The following is a 21,075-nucleotide window of genomic DNA, read 5'->3' as shown; positions in this document are numbered from 1 at the left end:
GTTCTGGTAGTAAAGAACAGATTAGGGATTGCCAGGGCATAAGGAGGAGATGTGGTAGGAGAGAACTGGGTGTGGCTCATGTAACAGGGCAACAGGAGGGATTATTATGGTGATGAAAATTTTCCCTCTATTAACCTTATCAATGTCAGTATCCTGGTTGTAATGCAGTTCTTCATTGGGGGAATCTGGGGAAAGGGTACATGGGATCTCTTTTTATTATTTCTTAAAACTTCAGGTGAATTTTCCATTCTCTCCAGATAGTTTCTTTTAAAAAACAGAGATCAGCAAGTGTTACAGAGGTGTTCACATCAAAGGGACATTAAACTGAGACTTTCTCCTTTACTTAATCAGATATGTGACTAGAAAATAACTTTGTCACTAAAACAAAACAGAACAAAACATCTACACTAAGATACTGTTTTCACCTATCAGGTTCGCAAAGATTACAAAGTTTGAGAATATATTTGAGAGGGTGTGAGGGAAACAGATATCTCATACACTATTGGTGCCATGTGTGAAGAGCAGTTTGGGTAGTAGGTTTCAAAACTAAAAGTGCACATGCCCTCTGACTTGCAGTTCCACTTGGGAGTGTTCACCCTGCAGATCTACTTTCACAAGTACAACATGACATGTGTCCAGTGTTATTCACTGTAGCTTTGACTGTAATAGCGAAAGATTGGAAAGCTGGCCTAAATATACTTCAAGTAGGGGATCACTTAAATTATTTCAAGAAAATTAACTTTCTGACTTTTGGTCAAGACGGAAGTGTAGGTTAAATTCTTTCCTCACACCGTATACAAAAATCAAATCAAAATCAATCATAGTTCTAAATACTAGGTCTAAAACAAGTTTACAAAACTATAAAATTATGACAACTGCACATGAATACTCATAGCAACATTATTCGTAACAGCCAAACAGTAAAACCAATACGAATGTCTACCAACTGATGAATGAATAAACAATATGTAGTATGGTTATACAATTATTCAGCAACAAAAAAGTGAAATAGAGACATAATACAATATGGATGAACTTTGAAAACATTGTGCTAAGTCTATAAAAAAAGACCACATACTCTTTTATATAAAATATACAGAACAGAAAAATATATAGATACAGAAAGATTAGTGTTGTCTAGAGCAGGAGGTTTGGAGTTGATGTTTGGTATAATGGGGATTGCTAACAATGGATATGTGGTTTCTTTCTGAAGGGCTAAAATATTGTAAAGTTAGACTGTTGTCTAACTAGACTGTTGTGTTATACACAAAATCCTGTGGATATTGTAAAAACACGTACACTATAATGAGGAAATTGTATGGTATGTGAATTACATTTCAATAAAGCAGTTAAGAGTTTAACTTGGATGCATGATCTATATGTAAAGTCTGATCCTGGCAGAAAGAAAACTCAATGTTCTCACTTTTCTATGTAAAAGATTGTCAGTAAGAACTCATAAATCATAATTGATGAAACTGTGAAGAACTGGATAGAAACGTTCACCTAATCCCATATAAATCCAAAATCTGAGAGAAATTTATGTGCCATAATGGAAAAAAATATAGAACATAAATCTTTAAAATGAAGAAGCAAAAGAGAAATTACCTTCATATTATGTGTCCTTCTTACAATTCGGCTGCCTTTTATAGCAAATCTTAATCTTTCACCATTCCTTCTTATTTTTCTACTAACTACTACTGCTAAAATGTTTGGTCTACTCTCATTAGATTAATATGCACCACAAAAGCGAATGAGAAAAAGTTACTAGAGAAAAATAAAATTAGTGAATTTAAAACTACAAATATTCTATGAAAACATGCACAGTACTGGCAAAATGTTATGAGCATACTACGGAAAAATTCAAAGTGAAATCTGTTAAGTTATAAGCACTTCTGAATCCCTGTATATTATGTATGCTGCAATAGAAATACTAATACAAATCATTTTGAGATTTAAAATGTAAAAATAGTGGTTAAATCGTGAGGAACAGGAATCAGTTCATTTAGTCAAAGAAAATAAAGGATCCATAAATAATCTAGGTAGATAAGAGTATAAACAAAGTAACTTTTCATTTATATTTTTGCTAGTCCTCCAGATAAGGAGTTAGGCTTATTTCTACATTTCTTGGCTTAGCTCAAAAGCTGCCTTAATATTACATGAGTAGAATGGATTTTTATTTGAACCCATGTATTGGTGAAAGAAAGAAAACTGTTTTCTTTAATTAAAAAAAAAAAACAACAAAAAAATTCATGGTTTCATTTGATACAGACTATCAAAAAATTATGCTGTCTCAAGGAAGAAGTCCTCCATATATTCAAGGTATACATAAGAATGAAAGCAGTTTAGCAGAATAAAGAAGTAGAAAATAATAAGATAATGTGAAAAAACCATGAACAGGCAAGGTTGGTTGGTATGGCCTTAGTTCTAGATCAGCAATTTTCACATGGTGTGCTGTAACAATTTCCAAAACATTCAATATCTGACTACTTAACCAGGGACACTGACCTCTTTTCCCTTAGATAGTCCATTAAAAAATGACAACAGCCAACACAACCTAGATGTCTGGTGTGAATGAATCAAAATTACATCTATTTTTTTGTTAGATTGGCAAAAAATATATTTTTTTGGTGTGTGCATAATTTTAGTAATTGGTTTATATGCGCCATGAGATGAAACAGGTTGAAAACTGCTGTTCTAGACTAAAGAGTCTGGTCAGGCACTGGGATGTCACTAAGGAATAAAAATGAAAATCTTACTTTACAAAAGTTATTCTGGTGCTGAGGACTGTCTAGATGGGGAAGAGCCTGGAATGAGAGCCCACAGACTGCTTAGAGAGTTGTTATAACTTGTATAAAGAAGTAGTAAGACATGAACAAAGGGTGAGTAAAAGATAAAAGGGGGAGACAAGAAAGAACTGACAATAATGATTATGAAAATCTAAGGCTAAGGGAAAGAAAATGGTGAAATCTGGGAGACTGAAATGGCACCTCTGAACACAATTGGGAAAATAAGCAGAAGGATCTGATTAGGCAAAAAACAGTGACCTGGAAATGTAGCAAGCAAGTAGGTAAAAATTTACAACAGCAGCTACAGAATCATGACTGAGGATAGAGAGAGAGGAATACATGGACAGAAAGGAATGGGGGTGAGAAGACATGAGAGATATTGCAATGAGAAGGATAACTATGTTTGGGGTAGGAGGTAGAAGATGAGCCACTGAAGACAAACAGGAAATAATTAGAGAATTAGGAGTTGAATGAGACACTTTTAAAAGTATCTCATTCAACTCCTTTTCAGTGTTCCAAAAGCCAGGAAGAAGAACATTTTTTAAAAAAAGAGTAGACAACTACCAATTTTTAAGCGATTATAATACTCAGGGTTTCTTTAGGACAGTGAAACTATTCCATATTATAGTACAATGGTGAATACATGTCATTATACATTTGTCAAAACTCATACAATATATAAGACAAAGAGTGAACTGGAAACTATGAACTTCAATTAATAACAGTATGTTAATAATTGCTCATCAACTTTAACAAATATACTACACTTGATACAAGATATGAATTAAAGGGTAACTATGTGTAGAGGGAAAGGGTATGCTAGAACTCTCTGTACTTTGAAATAAATTATTTTATAAATCTGAAACTGCTGTGATTAAAAAACGCCTATTAAGTTAATTAAATTAATTAGATAAATCAAAGAGGCTGATGTGGACTGACAATACTTTAGAGTTGATGGTAGGGACACTAACTTCAGAAGGATATTACAATAGAGAGGAAGAGGTCTGAGAACACATGGTGAACAAGACAGCAAATGAGGTACGATTCTTACTCTCAAGGAAATGACTATCTAGTACTAATGATAAATTATTATTGGGAAGAGTTAGGATATAACAACTCATAGACTACTTAGAGAATTATTACAATTGTTTTGGAAAGAAGCAACAGGAATATGTAGGTAGTAGTAGTAGTAATAATAAGATGATAACTGACACGACAAGGGTCTGTGAGAACACATGAAGAGCCAAGCATAGCCTGCAGAAGAAGATAAAAAAGTAGGAGTACTTTAGGAAAAGGATTTTCATAAAAAATGATGTCTGTCGCCCTGGCTGGCGTACCTCAGTGGATTGAGGGCGGGCTGTGAACCAAAGTGTCGCAGTTTCGATTCCCAGCCAGGGCACATGCCTGGGTTGCAGGCCACGGCCCCCAGCAACCATACATTGATGTTTCTCTCTCTCTCTCTATCTCCCTCCCTTCCCTCTCTAAAAATAAATAAATGAAATCCTAAAAAAAAAAAATGATGTCTAAGCTGAGACTAAAAGGATAGACAGGAACTATACTCAGAAAAAATTTATACCCCCTAAAACCTAAAGTAAGAAAAGAAATGTAACAAAAATTATGAATGTATGAATCTTTACTATTTACTTTGAAAGTCTCAATGAAATGGAATTCTGTAAAAAAAAACAATAACTGAAATTGACATAAACCTAAAATAAAATCTGAAAAGACTAATAATGATAAAACAAACGGAAGAAATTGGAAATTTTACTTATTTTTCCAAATTTTCAAAGAATAACTTTATAAAATGGGCTATCACATAAATTCAAATGTAATAATAGACAAAAATTAACTACAGAATATGCTAACAGGTAGACCCTATTTCAAAATAAAATTGTAGTAAATTAATACAATAAGAAGTCAAAAGACCGAGTAGAGTTAATCCCAAGAATGTAAGAATTATTTAATATTAGTAATCTAGTGATATTGAAACACAAAGTGTACATATCAATTACTTAAATCAAAATTATATCAAAATCTCAATTGATGCTAAAAAAGCTTCTAATAACATTAATAACCTTTCGTTATAAAACTTCTAGAAAACAGGCTATTTCCTAGCATAATAAAAAGTCCCTATTCTAAATCAGCAACCAAAGATATTCACTCTTACTATAACTATGTAACACTGTAGTGTAATTTCTGGTCACTGCAATTAAAGGATATAGGCAAAAATATGCTTAATTTTTACAAAGGAGATTTGCAGAAAATAATCACACGCAAGCCTAAACAAACCCTAAGAGGAATCCAAGAGAACAGAGGAGTAGAGAGAAGCTACAATCACCCCCTCCCAGAACAAAATCAAAATTACAAGTAAATTATACAACAATCAAACTGAATAACCAGCTAAAGACTATCTGAACAGAAGTCTTGTAACTAAGGATATACAGAAGCAGCTTATCAAGACTTGTAGAAGGGTAGTAGATGCAAAAAGGGCTGGCCCTGCACCTACTTGGCAGTTCAGAATCTGGCGAGATATCTCAGCTATAAGGTCCCCATTAAGATTCAAGGGGAATCAATCCCATGCTAAGCTCCCTAGCCCAAGGTTCCAGAGCCAAGAAGAGAAGCCCACATAACCTCTGGCTGTGAAAATCAGCAGGAAATCCATCCACCAGGGTGATACAAGAGAGTGATAGAAACCCAGGAACCTTCTTAAAGAGCCAGCATATACAATCTTGATTGTCCAGGGAGACACTTCACCCTGGCCTCTGGTGCAGGGATGGCTACTCAGGGTGAATTGAAGTAATACTAGAAAAGATTTGGTTGTGTGGCTTTGGGGAGAGGGCTGGTGCACAACCACCAATATTCCTGTGCTGAGTCCTTCTCCCACACTATCCACAGATGCTATCTTTACTGGGTTGAGCCCTGACCTAAATATAGCATAAGTCTGAGAGATGCATTAGAAGAAGTAAAAAATCTGAAGTGATCGAAGCAGTGATCAAATAATTTCAACAAACAAAATTCCTGGACCAGATGGCTCCACAAGAAAAATTTACTAAACATTCAAGGAAGAACTAACACTTCTCAAACTATTCCAAAACATTCAAGAGGAGGGATGACTCCTAAGTTCATTTTATGATGCCAGCATTATCCTGACTCCAAAACCAGGTAAAAGCACTATAAAGAAAGAAAATTATAGATTATTCCTGATAAGCATATATCCAAAAAATCTTCAAAAAGTATTAGCAAACCAAGTTCAAAACTATATTAAAAAGCTCATACACCATGATCAAGTGGGATTTATTCTTTGGATGCAAGGTTGGTACAATATACACAATCATCAGTAAGTCAACAAACAACAAATGTTGGAGAGGATGTGAAGAAAAGGGAACTCTCATGTGGTGTGGATGGGACTGCACCTTGGTGTAGTCACTATGGAAACCAGTATGGAGGTTCCTTAAAGAATAAAAAATGATCCAATGATTCCACTTCTGGGTATACATCTGAAGAAACCCAAAACACTAATTCGAAGAAACATATGCAACCCTATGTTCATTGCAGCAAGATTTGTAATAGCCAAGATATAAATGCAACCTGAGTGTCCATCAATAGACCATTGGATAAAGAAGATGTGGTACATATATGCAGTGAAATATTACTTGGTTATTAAAAAAAAACCCTTAACATTTGCAATAGCACAGATGGACCTAGAGGGTATTACGCTAAGTCAGATAAGACAGATACTATGTGATTTTACTTATATGGCCAGGTTGAAGTTATACAGGTATTCTTACACAATGTTGGTAACATTAGAAATTAGTATTTAATAAAAAACAATTTTGAAACATATATGGCCTGAAATGAGTTCTTACGCTTTGGTCTAGTAATTCTAGTTCTAGAAATCCATCCTAGAGCAAGAAAATTTTTTAAATTTAAGTGGAATCATAAATAAATATTTTTGAAGAATATCAAAAGTGAGGGAATGTTCACAATATAAAATAAAATTTTAATTTAATTTTAATCATTGTTCAAGTACAGTTTTCTCCCACCTACTCCCATTCCAGCCCACCCACCCAACCCTCCCCCCCCATTACCCCCCACCTCTCGTTTTTGTCCATGTGTCCTCCAAATTTGTTCCTGTAAACCCTACCCATTCCCCCCTGAAATTCCCTCTTCTCTCCCCTCAGGTCACTGTCAGACTATCCCCTATTTCAGTGTCTTTGGTTATATTTTGCTTGTTTTTTTTGTTTTGTTGTTTAGGTTCCTGTTAAAGGTGATATCATATGGTATTTGTCTTTCACTGCTTGGCTTGTTTCGCTTAGCATAAGGCTTTTCAGCTCCATCCATGCTGTTGCAAAGGGTAGGAGCTCCTTCTTTCTTTCTGCTGCATAGAATTCCATTGTGTAAATGTACCATAGTTTTTTGATCCACTCATTTACTGATGGGCATCTAGGTTGCTTCCAGCACCTAGCTATTGTAAATTGTGCTGCTAAGAACATCGGGGTGCAAATGTTCTTTTGTATTGGTGTTTCAGTGTTCTTAGGATATACTCCCAGTAGTGGAATTGCTGGGTCAAAAGGCAGATCTATCTTTAGTTTGCTGAGGAAGTTCCATACTGCTTTCCATAGTGGTTGTACCAGTCTGCAGTCCCACCAACAGTGCACTAGGGACCTCCTTTCTCCACAGCCTCTCCAACACTTGTTGTTTGTTGCTTTGTTTATGATGGCCATTCTGACTGGTGTGAAGTGGTATCTCATTGTGGTTTTAATCTGCATCTCTCTGATAGCCAGCGATATTGAGCATCGTTTCATGTGTCTTTGGGTTTTCTGTATGTCCTCCTTGGAGAAGTGTCTGTTCAAGTCCTTTGCCCATTTTTTAATTGGGTTACTTGTCTTCTTAGAGTGCAGTCTTGTAAGTTCTTTATATATTTTGGAGATTAAACCCTTGTCTGAGGTATCATTGGCAAATATGTTTTCCCATACAGTTGGTTCTCTTTTTATTTTGATACTGTTTTCTTTAGCTGTGCAGAAGCTTTTAATTTTGATGAGGTCCCATTTGTTTATTCTTTCCTTTATGTCCCTTGCTCTAGGAGACACGTCAGTAAAAAAGTTTCTGCGTGAAATATCTGAGATTTTCCTACCTACGTTCTCTTCTAGGACTTTAATGGTGTCACATTTTATATTTAAGTCTTTTATCGACCTTGAATTTATTTTTGTATATGGTGTAAGTTGGTGCTCAAGTTTCATTTTTTTGCACGTGGCTGTCCAGTTCTCACAACACCATTTGTTGAAGAGGCTATTTTTACTCCACTTTATGTAGCTGCCTCCTTTGTCAAATATTAATTGACCATAGAAGCTTGGGTTTATTTCTGGGCTCTCTGTTCTGTTCCATTGGTCCATGTGCCTGTTTTTATGCCAGTACCAGGCTGTTTTGATTACAGTGGCCTTGTAGTATAGTTTAGTGTCAGGTATTGTGATCCCTCCTACTTTACTCTTCTTTCTCAGAATTGCAGCAGCTATTCGGGGTCGTTTATGGTTCCATATAAATTGTTGAAGTGTTTGTTCTATGTGTGTGAAATATGCCATTGGTACTTTAATAGGTATTGCATTGAATGTGTAAATTGCTTTTTGTAGTATGGACATTTTGATGATGATAATTCTTCCAATCCATGAACACAGTATATGTTTCCATTTGTGTCTTCCTTGATTTCTCTCCTCAGTGTTATGTAGTTTTCTGAATATAGGTCTTTTACCTCTTTGGTTAGGTTTATTCCTAGGTATTTTATTTTTCTTTTTGCTATTTCAAATGGGATTTTTTTCTTGATTTCTGCTTCTGCTGTTTCATTGTTGGTGTACAGAAATGCCTTTGCTTTCTGGATATTGACTTTGTATCCCACTGTTTTGCCAAATTCATTTATTAGGTCAAGCAGTTTTTTGGTAGAGTCTACAGGATTTTCTATGTACACTATCATGTCATCTGCAAACAGTGACAGTTTTGTTTCCTCCTTTCCGATTTGGATTTCTTTTATTTCTTTTTCTTGTCTGATTGCTGTGGCTAAAACTTCCAGTACTATATTGAATAGAAGTGGTGAAAGTGGACATCCTTGTCTTGTTCCTGTTCTTAGTGGAAAAGATTTTAGTTTTTTCCCATTAAGTATGATGTTGGCTGTAGGTTTCTCATATATGGCCTTTATTATGTTGAGGAATGCTCCCTCTATTCCCACTTTGCCAAGTGTTTTTATTATAAATGGGTGCTGTACATTATCAAATGCTTTTTCTGCATCTATTGATATGATCATGTAGTTTTTGTCTTTGCTTTTGTTTATGTGATGTATTACATTTACTGATTTGCGAATATTGTATCATCCTTGCATACCTGGAATGAATCCCACTTGGTCATGGTGTATGATCTTCTTAATGTACTGTTGGATGCGGTTTGCCAGTATCTTGTTGAGGAATTTAGCGTCAATGTTCATCAGCGATATTGGACTGAAGTTTTCTTTCTTTGTTGTGTCTTTATCTGGTTTTGGAATTAAGATGATGTTGGCCTCATAAAAAGAGTTTGGGAGTCTTCCATCTTTTTGGATTTTTTGGAATAGTCTGTGAAGGATAGGTGTTAGTTCTTCCTTAAATGCTTTGTAGAATTCTCCTGTGAAACCATCTGGTCCAGGGCTTTTGTGTGTTGGGAGCTTTTTGATTACTGCTTCAATTTCTTTTGCTGTTATTGGTTTGTTCAGGTTTTCTGCTTCCATTTTATTGAGTTTTAGAAGATTATATTTTTCTAGAAATTTGTCCATTTCATGTAGGTTTTAAAATTTCTTGGCATACAGTTTGTAGTAATTTCTTACAATCCTTTGTATTTCTGTGGTATCTGTTGTAATCTCTCCTCTTTCATTTCTGATTGTGTTTATTTGGGTTTTCTCTCTTTTTTTCTTGATGAGTCTGCTTAAAGGCTTGTTGATTTTGTTTATCTTTTCAAAGATCCATCTCTTGGATTCACTGATCTTTAGAATTGTGCTTTTAGTCTCTATGTCATTTAATTCTGCTCTGATCTTGGTTATTTCCTTCCTTCTGCCTGCTCTGGGCTGTCTTTGTTGTTGTTCCTCGAGTTCTTATAGACATAGGGTTAGGTGGTTTGTTTGAAATATTTCTAACTTTTTTAGGTGGGCCTGTATCGCTATGAACTTCCCTCTCGGGACTGCCTTGGCTGTGTCCCATAAGTTTTGGGTTGTTGTGAGTTCGTTTTCATTTGTTTCCAAAAACCGTTTGATTTTTTCCCTAATACCAATCTTGACTCATTCATTGGTTAATAGCATGCTGTTTAATCTCCATGATGTGTGTTTTGGGTTTTTTTCCTTGGGGTTGGTTTCTAGCTTCAGTCCCTTGTGATCCGAGAAATTGCTTGGTATGATTTCAATTTTTTTGAAATTGCTGAGGCTTGTTTTGTGTCCTATCATGTGGTCATTCTTTGAAAATGTTCCATGTACATTTGAAAAAAATGTGTATTTAGCTTCTTTGGGATGGAGGGTTCTGTAAATATCAGTAAAGCCCATTTCATCTAGGGTATTGTTCAATGCCACAATATCTTTGTTGATATTTTGTTTGGAAGGTTTGTCCATTTTTGATAGTGGGGTGTTAAAATCCCCCACAATAATTGTGTTGCTGTCCATATCTTTCTTGAAGTCCTCTAAGATTTTCTTTATGTATTTGGGTGCTCCTATGTTGGGTGCATATATATTTACAATATTTATGTCTTCTTGGTGAATTCTTCCTTTGAGTATTATGAAATGACCTTCTGGGTCTCTCTTTATCGTCCTTTTTTGGAAGTCTATTTTGTCTGATATGAGTATTGCTACCCCGGCTTTTTTTTCCTGTCCATTTGCTTGGAAGATTTGTTTCCAGCCCTTCACTTTCAGCCTGTGCAGATCTTTTATCCTGAGGTTGGTCTCTTGTAGACAGCATATGTGTGGGTCTTGTATTCTTATCCAATCAGCTATTCTATGTCTTTTGATCAGAGCATTTAATCCATTTACGTTTAAGGTTATTATTGATAAGTACTTATTCATTGCCTTTTATGTACATGTGATCCTCTCTCACTCTCTCTTTTCCTTTCTTTCCTTAAAGCAGTCCCTTTAGCATCTCTTGCAGAGCTGGTTTAGTGGAGGTGTGTTCTTTTGGACTTCTTTTGTCTGAGAAGCTTCTTATTTGGCCTTCTATCTTGATTGAGAGCCTTGCTTGGTAAAGTAGTCGTGGTTGCAGGCCTCTGGTTCTCATTACTTGGATTATTTCTTGCCATTCTCTTCTGGCTTGGAGTGTTTCCATTGAGAAGTCAGCTGTTAGCCTTATTGGGGCTCCCTTGTATGTTACTTCCTGTTTCTCCCTTGCTGCCTTTAAGATTTTCTCTTTGTTTTGAAATTTTGCCATTTTAATTATGATGTGTCTTGAGGTGGGCCTCTTTGGGTTCCTCTTGATTCGGACTCTCTGTGTTTCCTGGATTTGTGTGACTTTTTCTCTCATCAAATTAGGGAAGTTTTCCCTCATTACTTTTTCAAATAGGTGTTCTATCCCTTGTTCTTCTTCTTCTCCTTCTGGTATCCCTATTATACGGATATTATCACGTTTCATATTGTCTTGCATTTTCTCTTAATCCCTCTTCATTTCTTCTGAGCCTCTTTTCCTTTTCTTGCACTTTCTGGGTGTTTTCTTCTACTTTGTCCTCTAGCTCGCTGATCCGATCTTCTGCTTCATTGATCCTGCTTTTCATTCCTTTTACTGTGTTCTTCAGTTCAGAAATTGTATTCTTCATTTCCTCTTGGCCCTTGTTGAGAGTTTCTGTTTCCTTTTTTATGCTGATGTAGTTTTCATTGAGTTCATTGTAGCTTCCCTGTAGTTTCTGGTAGCTCATTGTGAGCTCACTGAGCTTCCTGACAATCACTGCTTTGAATTCAATATCTGATAATTGAATTGCCTCTATTTCATTTAGCATTCTTTCTGAGGCTTCCTCCTTTCCTTTCATTTGGGGATTATTTCTTTGTCTTCCCATTGTTTGTGAGACTCTTCTTGTTCGCCTCAGCTTCTTATACTGATCTGTTCTGGCTCCCTGGGTTTGTGTTGTGAACTTCTTTAGTAGAATAGCAGTGAGTTTCAGTGGTGCTGTTTCCTTGATCTCCCAAGCTCACTGGTCTTGGGCTGTCGTTTAAGTTGGCTTTGTGTTTGCCTTTTGGTTTTGGTTGTTGTTGAGTCCTTCTTTGGTGGTTCCTTCCCACCAGCTGGTTAAATGAGGGTCACTCTGTCCACCACCTTCCGTATTTTGTTGTCCTGGTGAGGGCAGGTTGTGTTGAAGCTGGTTCTTCTGTGTGTACAAGGTTTAAAGAAATCTTGTTCAGTTGTTTGTATTGGGTACTGTCTCTACTGTTTAGTTGTATTTCCAGATAGGTCCTGGATTGAGGTTTGTGTGGTTACTACTCCCTCCTTCACCTTCTTTTGCTGTTATCTGTTAGTGGTTCCTTTGCTGTTGGGTTTCCTCTTCCAGTGAGTATCCTGGTGTTCACCTCCTCCACCTATTCTTTTTTGTTATCAGTTGGACGGGGGAGGCAAAATGGTTTAAGACAGCAACAGAGAATTCTATGCTATTTTCAGTAGTAGCAAGTAGGGAAGATATAGGAGATCCTTTGACTATGTATAGTGTTAACCGTGATCTTATACCCAGCTAGCTGATTTTTAGAAAGGATGGAAAGAAGATAAGACTCTTGTTGGGGGAGGAAGGATTGTGAGTTGGATCTATAAAGCAGGGAGGTTGTGGGCGGTCAGATTCTGGGGTAAGGTGAGAGTAAAGGATAGTAAATAGGTGTAGTGTGTGAGAGAATAGAGTTAACCACTACAGTAATAGAGTTCAGGAAACTTTGAAATGGGCTAAGATCTGGCGGGGGGGCGTGTTGTGAGGTAATTACAATTGCATGGAACAGCAGTTATTTACAATAATATTATGGCAACATTCATATGACAGAGTCTATGAGATCTAGGTAACAAGAATAGGGAGTACAGAACATCGAGTAGTGTGCTGATGGGACACAGGTGAGTTAAAGGACAGTAGATTAGTAATACAGTATAGAAAGAGATATCAGGGGAAAGCTGTCTGGTCATACAATATATCCAGCCTAGCAAAGCAGACTATACAAAAAGAAGAGGGATATAAAAATACTATTAAAAAAAGATGTAGGAACACTGGAAAAATAATAATAATACAAATATGCAATAACTTGCAGGTTCTCTGTAATAGCAGAGTGACATTTATCTCACTGTCCCAGCTGTTGTGATGCCCCTTCTTTGGGTTCAACTTTGGTCTTTTCACAGATCCAGGATTTTGTCTCACTTGTAGGTATTTAGGAAAAAGTTTAAAAAAGTAAAAAATAGAAAAGGCAGATGAAGGAAGGAAGAAGAGATACAATTGGAGGACAGGAAGGAGGAAGGAATAAAACAAGAAATCAGGTAAGAGAGGAAAAAGAAATCAAAAGAGAATAAAAACAATAAAACTGAAAAAATTAAAAATTGTTAAAAAAATAGAATCAAATTAAAAAGTCTCTTGATTTCAAAGTGGCCAAACCAGTTTTTCTGCTCTTGCTGGTTGAGGCAGGCTGAAGGATGATTTGTTTGGCTTTTCTTCCTTGGCCCATGGAGTTCGCACTGGCTCCTCAGCCTTGGGCCCTGGGTGTGGGAATCAGGTCTTTCCCCAGAGTTACTGCTGTGGGCTGGTGTGCGGGGATGCTCTCCCTGCAGGCGCGCCCGGGCACCGGTGCGCCCATCTGCCAGTGGGCCGGTATGCCGGTGGGCTGGTGCGCCCACAGCTGGGTAGCAGAGAGGCTGGAGCCACTGATCACTTTAGGAGAATTCCCCAAACAGTGTCTGTGTCTATTCACTCCTTCCTCTTCAGAAATTCCTCCCGTTCAAGCCCGCCGCTCCCCACAGTGGCCTGGCTTCTCCCACCGCCAAACGCTCCAGCCAGACCGGTGACCGTGGGAGTCCAGGTCCGCTGCATGACTCAGCCCCTCCGGTGTCCACCACCGCCTCCAAAGGTGCTCACAGCCCCCGTGTGTTTGCCAGCACCTGGATTCCTCCCAGAGCTGCTCAGACCTTGCTCGGCTGGGGAGGGAGCAGTTGACCTGGCTGTCTCCCAAGGACCCTATGGCAAACCCAGCAGTGGCCCTGGGCCTGGGGCTGCAGCCCCAGGACCACATGCTTGTCCTGGGACCCTACCTTGTTGCAGCACTCCCCTTAGGATCTGTTCTTTGTTCTTTCGGTTCTGCCACAATCCTTGGTCCTCTGTTTTCAAAAATGCTGAAATATGTTGGTTGCTTGCCTTTCTACTCCATAGATCGGTCAGGATTTTCTCCCCTGAGCAGAGGAAAGCCAAATCTGCTCCTTCCTACTCCGACGCCATCTTAGATCCCCACAATATAACATAAATTTTTAAAAGGGTGACTATATATTACTGGGATTCCAGTTTTGTAAAACAGTCATAAACATGTCTATCAAAAAAGAGTGACTTCAGGCTAAGATGCAGGTGTAGGTAGACACACTGTGCCTCCTCGCACAACCAAAAGAAGGACAACAACAATTTAAAAACAAAAAGTAACCAGAACTGACAGAAAATTGAACTGTATGGAAGTCTGACAACCAAGGAGTTAAAGAAGACACATTCACCGGTAGAAGGAGTGGAGACAGGCAGCTGGGCAGAGAGAACTCGTGGCAAGGTCACGGCTGGCCGACTGGGCAGTCCCACATTTGTGTGCAGATAAACTGGGAGAATCAGCTGGGGAGTGGGACAGACTGCTCAGCCCCGGGTCCCAGCACCGGGAAATAAAGCCTCAAACCACTGATTGAAAACACCTGTGGTGGTTAAGGCAGCAGCAGGAGGAAACTCCCGGCCTCACAGAAGAGTTCATTGGAGAGACCCACAGGGTCCTAGAATGTACACAAACCCACCCACCCAGGAGTCAGCACCAGAAGGGCCCAATTTGCTTGTGGGAAGCAGGGGAAGTGACTAAAATCTGGGGAGAGAGTGGAGCAAGCGCCATTGTTCCCTTTTGGATCCCTCCCCCACATACAGAGTCACAACAGAGCTATGGGGTTACCCGGCCAGGTGAATACCTAATGCTCCTCCCCTTACTACATAACAGGTGCATCCAGACTAAATAAATAAATAAATAAATGTCCAAACAAAAGAACAGATCAAAGCTCCAGAAAAACTAAGCGATGAAGAGATAGCCAACCTATCAGATGCACAGTTCAAAACACTGGTAATCAGGATACTCACAGAATTGGTTGAATTTGGTCTCCAATTAGATGAACAAATGAAGGCTACACTAAGTGAGATAAAGGAAAATGTACAAGGAACCAATAGTGATGGGAAGGAAACTGGGATTCAAATCAATGGTGTGGACCAGAATGAAGACACTTCCAATCAGAAAAAAATGAAGAAATGAGAATTCAAAAAAATAAGGAGAGGCTTAGGAACCTTCAGGACAATTTTAAACATTCCAACATCCGAATCGTAAGGGGTACCAGAAGGAGAAGAGGATGAGCAAGAAGTTGAAAACTTATTTGAAAAAATAAGGAGGACTTCCCCAATCTGGCAAAGGAAATAGACTTCCAGGAAGTCAAGGAAGCCGAGAGAGTTCCAAAGTAGTTGGACCCAAGGAAGCACACACCAAGGCACATTAGAATTACATTGCCCAAGGTTAAAGATAAGGAGAGAATCATAAAAGCAACAAGTGGTAAGGAGAGAGTAACCTACAAAGGAGTGCCCATAAGACTGTCAGCTGATTTCTCAAAAGGAATCTTACAGGTAAGAAGGGGCTGGAAAGAAGTATTCCAAGTCATGAAAGGCAAGGACCTATGTACAAGATTACTCTATCCAGCAAAGCTTTCACTTAGAATGGAAGGGCTGATAAAGTGCTTCTCAAATAAGGTCAGGTTAAAGGAGTTTATCACCAAGTCTTTATTATATGAAATGTTAAAAGGGATTTATTTAAGAAAAAGAAGATAAAAAATATGTACAGTAAAATGACAGCAAACTCACAATCATTAACAACCACATCTAAAACAAAAATAAAAGCAAACTAACCAAACAACTAGAACAGGAACAGAACCACAGAAATGGAGATCATATGGAGAGAGGTGGGAAAGGTAGAGAATAAGTAACATAGATGGTAGGTAGAAAATAGGCAGGGGGAGGGTAAGAACAGTATGGGAAATGTAGAAGCCAAAGAACTTGTATGTATGACACATGGACATGAACTAAAGGGGGGGATGTGGGTGGGAAGGGGTGTGCAGGGTGGAGGGGAGTGAAGGGGGGAAAATAGGACAACTGTAATAGCATAATCAACAAAATATATTAAAAAAAGAAATACCGAAGATCTATAAGCAATTGTTAACAATAGTTTTATAAATATGTGGTTTATTTTTATTTTATATTTTCTATTACATAACCCAAGAAATTAAACATTATTTTAAAAAGATCATTGAGGAAAGTTAAAATAAAAACAACCAGTTAGGAATTACCAGAAATGAGTCAAGATTACATTATTCCATAAATGGTGGTAAAAGGCATGGAAGCGATAACAAAAGTTTGAAAGCATATAGTTTGAAAGCATAGTCTGAAGAATGTTTTGTTTTGTTTAAAGGCAGATTACAAGCAGGCATACAATAAGAAGAGTGAGTAGAAATTCAAGATGAAAAAGGATAACTTTTGGAAGATCCTACAGCAGGCAGAGAAGGTGGGAAACAGAAATTTAGAGAGGAAAAATGGCTTTTCTGAAAGTGAGGGTTAGCAAGAGAAGATGGCTCAACATAGAAATTTTAAGAGACATATATTTAAGGCAGAGTTGTGTGAAAGGCCTGAGTAACCATATTCACTTTGCACTCCTGTAAAATAGTGATGACATGGTGGGTGGCTTATATCAAGCGAGCTTCCCAATTGTCAGAAATCACTGGATTTAATTAGTCAGGCTAATGTGTGTTAAAATGTGAACGTGTGGAGGAAGAACGAAGGTTAAGAACTACTGTTTAGCAGATTGTCTTTCATACAAGCAGATCAAACACTTCAATTGAGTTCTTAGGTAGAATAGAGATGACCTTTTGACCATAATGAAGGGTTTCAGAACAAAGAAGTACTATAGAATAATTACTGTGAGAAACTAAAAAAGAAGTAAACGTGGATAAGAAATCTGCCAAACAGTTGAGAAGACTGCTGAAGTAAAGGAGCATGAATATACAGTAATATTTATATCATACTGGGTTGATAATTTTATCTATAAGGTACTACTGCCTAGGAGTAGAAAAAGTAGATGTTAAAAATGATTTTGATGAGCGACCTGACCTGTGTGACTCAGATTAGCTGGGCATTCTCCTGCAAAACAAAAGGTCCATGGTTCGATTCCTAGTCAGGCACATGCCTGGGTTGTGAGGTTGTCCTTGGTTGGGATGCATATAAGAGGCAACCAATTGATGTTTTTCTTTCACATCAATGTTTCTCTCCCTCCCTTCCCTCTGTACATACATAAATAAAATCTTTACAAAATGATTCTGATTATAGAATTGATTGCTGTGTGTGTGTGTGTGTGTGTGTGTGTGTGTAAGCTTAAATGTAGAATAGTTTTTAGGGTGCTCAATATGGCATTTTTAAAATAGTTGACAATGTGTGAGTTTCCTGGATAGGAAGACAGGTGAAATCAGAGGTAGGTGGGCAGATTTACTGTGGGAATGGGAGAAGTAAAAAGCTGGAGATATGCAAGTATAAAACACCAGTTAAGACATAAGAGAGTGAGAAATGTGGATGTTAAGGAGGTTGTAAATTTCAGATCTCAGAAATAAACACATTCTTAATAATGATGACTTCCCAAGTGTTGCCAAAAAGCACCTATCCCAAAATTTCATTTTTTGAGACTGGAAAGGAAAGTAGGCATATATACAATAATTAACCTTATGAGAATCCAAGTTAAGTAATATTTTGTAGTTTCTAGTACTGGTTTCCTAGGAAATCTCATCCAGGCATACCAAAAAACTAGAGATCATTAAGATAATGATATAGCAGTGTTTTATGCATCGAAATCCACATTTAAATGGGTATATATTCAAGGGCTTAAAGAGAAATCAGATTTATAGCAATACAAAAACTATATCCACCTTCTTTGATCTATTAGTATTTTGTAGGTACGAGCTTGTATTCACCATTCATTTCACTTGAGTCCTCTTAGACTAATCACAAAAAGTATATTTGGAATCTCTAAGTGTACAAAAACAAGACAAAACAAAACAAAACAAAAAACCAAAGAAATTATAGGCTAAGTCTGAATTCTGCAATTCAAAAGATGATTCTGAGCCCTGATTGGTATAGCTCAGAGGATTGAGCGCAGGCTGCCAACCAAAGCATCACAGGTTCAATTCCCAGTCGGGGCACATGCCTGGGTTGCAGGCCATGGCCCCCAGCAACCGTATATTGATGTTTCTCTCTTTCTCCCTCCCTTCCCTCTCTAAAAATAAATAAATAAAATCTTAAAAACAACAACAACAACAACAAAACAGTCTGGCACAGAGAACAAATTCTTAAAAAAAATAATTCTGAAATGCATAAAAAAGGTATAACCAATTCAAAGATACCAAACATTTTAATGTAGCCCTACACTTTTTTAAAAAGTTTATTATTTTTAAGGTATTAATAAATAAAATATAGATTCTGCTCAGTAAGTTGTAACTCAACAATACAGTATTATTCACACATAAAAAGAGAAATAGCTGAGAGCTGCTAGTTAAAATTTGAGGTTTTCTAACAACTTACCACTGTCTTGAATCCAAGTTCCTAAGTTCTCTAAGAAGTTTTTCATTTTTCTTCAGGAGATGAAAGCTCCTCCTAAACAGAAAAATTTATAAATATTTTCATCACCTTGGCAGTGAATGACAGTCCCAGAAATACTTTCCACTCTACTCAGGCAACTCTTAACACTTTTCTTGCCTTATATTTCTGAAACAAAGGAGAACAGACCTTAAAAAAAATGTAAAGAATGCATGTCATTATTTCTATCCAGACCCTCAGAAATTTCTGCCAGTGGATCATTATCTATTGACTACTTCATTTTTCTTTGCAGATGCTATGAGACTCCCAAACTCTTTCCAGAAAAAAATGAATAAAAATACTTATAGATTCCTTCTCAACAGTTTCATAAAGTGAGAAAGTTTTTTCTCATGAGAAATAAAATAATATTCTCAAAATCAAAATCATTACCAAGTAAGCATGTATAATCTGGACGGAGTTTGCTTTCTTCCTTGTTTTACATTAGATTTTCTACACTATGAAGCAATGTATGTATACATTTACCAAATATGTTTTATAGGTACAGAATACAGTAGTTTCCACCCTTTCTCATGGTTTCAGTTACCCATGGTCAATTGAATTCCAAAAACATGAAATGGAAAACTCTAGAAATAAACAATTCAGAAATTTTGTGCATGGTTTTGAGTAGCATGATGAAATCTCACTCTGTCCTGCTCCACCCTTCCTGGGACACGAATCATCACTTTGACCAGCATATCCACACTGTTTATGCTGCCCACCTGATAGTCACTTAGTAGCCATCTTCTTTATCAGATAGAGAGAAAACACATTGATATAACTTCATTTATAGCATATTGTTATAATTGTACTACTTTACTATTAGTTATTATTGTACTTAATTTATAAATTAAACTTTATCAGAGGTATGTATGTATATGAAAAAATATTCCAAATATATGTAGTGCTATCCTGTTTCTGGCATCCACTGAGGGTTTCTGAATTTATCCCCTGCAGAAAAGGGGGGACTGCTGTATGTGCAAATTATAATCATGAAACCAGTGCTTAGTGACAATACAGCCTCTCACTTTTTTCTCTAGACAATATATAGCAAAAGATAGTAGAATGCATTTATAGGAGTGGCAATTACCTGTATTTGGATATACCATAAGGCAAATTGTATTCCTAATACAGTGTGGCTTTCTCCTTAGGCAGAGGATATTCCCTTCTAATAAATGAAGGGTTTAAATCAAGTTAAATACTAAGCAAGCAAGGAGAACTCCATTTCAATGCTTCATATGCATTTGAATGACTTTAAGATTTATACATCTAGTGCACAGGTGGCAAACACAAGGCCCACGGGTTGAATCTGGTCCTCCACCTTGTTTTATCTGGCCTGGCACCTTGTTTTTACCTGGGCAGTGCTGAGCTCTCACTTAACTGTTAAGAAGTAGTTACATTTATACAGTCCTAAAATTACATTTGGCCCTTTGAAAGCAATGGCAAGGGTGATGTGGCTGCTGGTGAAAATGAGTTTGACACCCCTTAAGTGATATCTGAGCTTCCCTCCTACCACAAACTGAACAGAAACAATACATTAAATAATGCTTTTCTATTTCCCTACAGCTTTCAGTTTTATAGAAATTTAAAAAATAAATGTTAATAATGCTTTATGCTAGCATATAATTTTAGTTATTTATGTACATTACCTAATTTAATCCTCACCATTATGTGAGGTCAAAGTTATTTCCTCAAAGGTTAAATGACTCTAACCTGGGTCCTCTAAGTATAATAATGCCTTTTCATTTAACTCCTACCTAACCCGAATACTTTGAGTGTTCATTCCAAGTTTTTAATGAGGTTTTGCAACATGCATACAAAGAAAACATTTTTTAAAAAATGATATCCAAATTCTTTTCTGGATTTCATGCTAAATCTTGAGTTAATTCCTCTGATCATATTGATACTTGTCTTAAAAAATTGTGATACTTATGTGACATAGTAAGAAATATATTTGGGCTCTGCCTGTAGTCCCTGACACAGAGCTCCTAAAACTCTTCTTGTCAATTTGTAAGTGATGGAGGTGATAGGAACATCTCACAGTTCCTAGGTCCTTTAGGATTTCCTGAGTACTGGGAGTACCTTTTGTTCCAATGAAGTGACTCCTGGTGGGCTCCTGGGTAACTTGAGGATGAGGCTTTGTCACCATAAAGAGCAACCATTATTAGAAGGGTGAAACTTTCAGCTCTACCTCTGGGCAAGGGGGGAGGGCTGGAGGTTGAGTTAATATTAATTATGCCCAAATGAATGAGGCCTCCATAAAAATCTCAAACTATGACATTTGGAGAGCTTCTAGTAAGTGAACACATTCAATGTGAGTGTAGCACACTCCCACTCCACAGGGACAGAAACTCCTACACTCAGGACCCTTCCAGACCTCACCCTATATAACTCTTCATCTGGCTGTTTA

At 37.3% G+C, this 21,075-nt stretch overlaps 1 protein-coding gene across 1 annotated transcript in view; it reads right to left on the bottom strand.

Annotated features, from left to right (window-relative positions):
* The window catches only part of RALGAPA1 (Ral GTPase activating protein catalytic subunit alpha 1), a 276,187-nt gene that overhangs the window by 90,508 nt on the left and 164,604 nt on the right, over window positions 1–21,075 (bottom strand). The window contains exon 35 of the mRNA XM_028505505.2: window positions 18,615–18,686. Coding sequence (XP_028361306.1) covers window positions 18,615–18,686 — 72 coding nt within the window. The remainder of the gene's footprint in view (window positions 1–18,614; window positions 18,687–21,075) is intronic.

Source organism: Phyllostomus discolor, chromosome 1, assembly GCF_004126475.2.
Source record: "Phyllostomus discolor isolate MPI-MPIP mPhyDis1 chromosome 1, mPhyDis1.pri.v3, whole genome shotgun sequence".
Taxonomy (NCBI): Eukaryota; Metazoa; Chordata; class Mammalia; order Chiroptera; family Phyllostomidae; genus Phyllostomus; species Phyllostomus discolor.
Note: the sequence above shows the minus strand (reverse complement) of the source record. Positions and strands in the feature narration are given on the sequence as shown.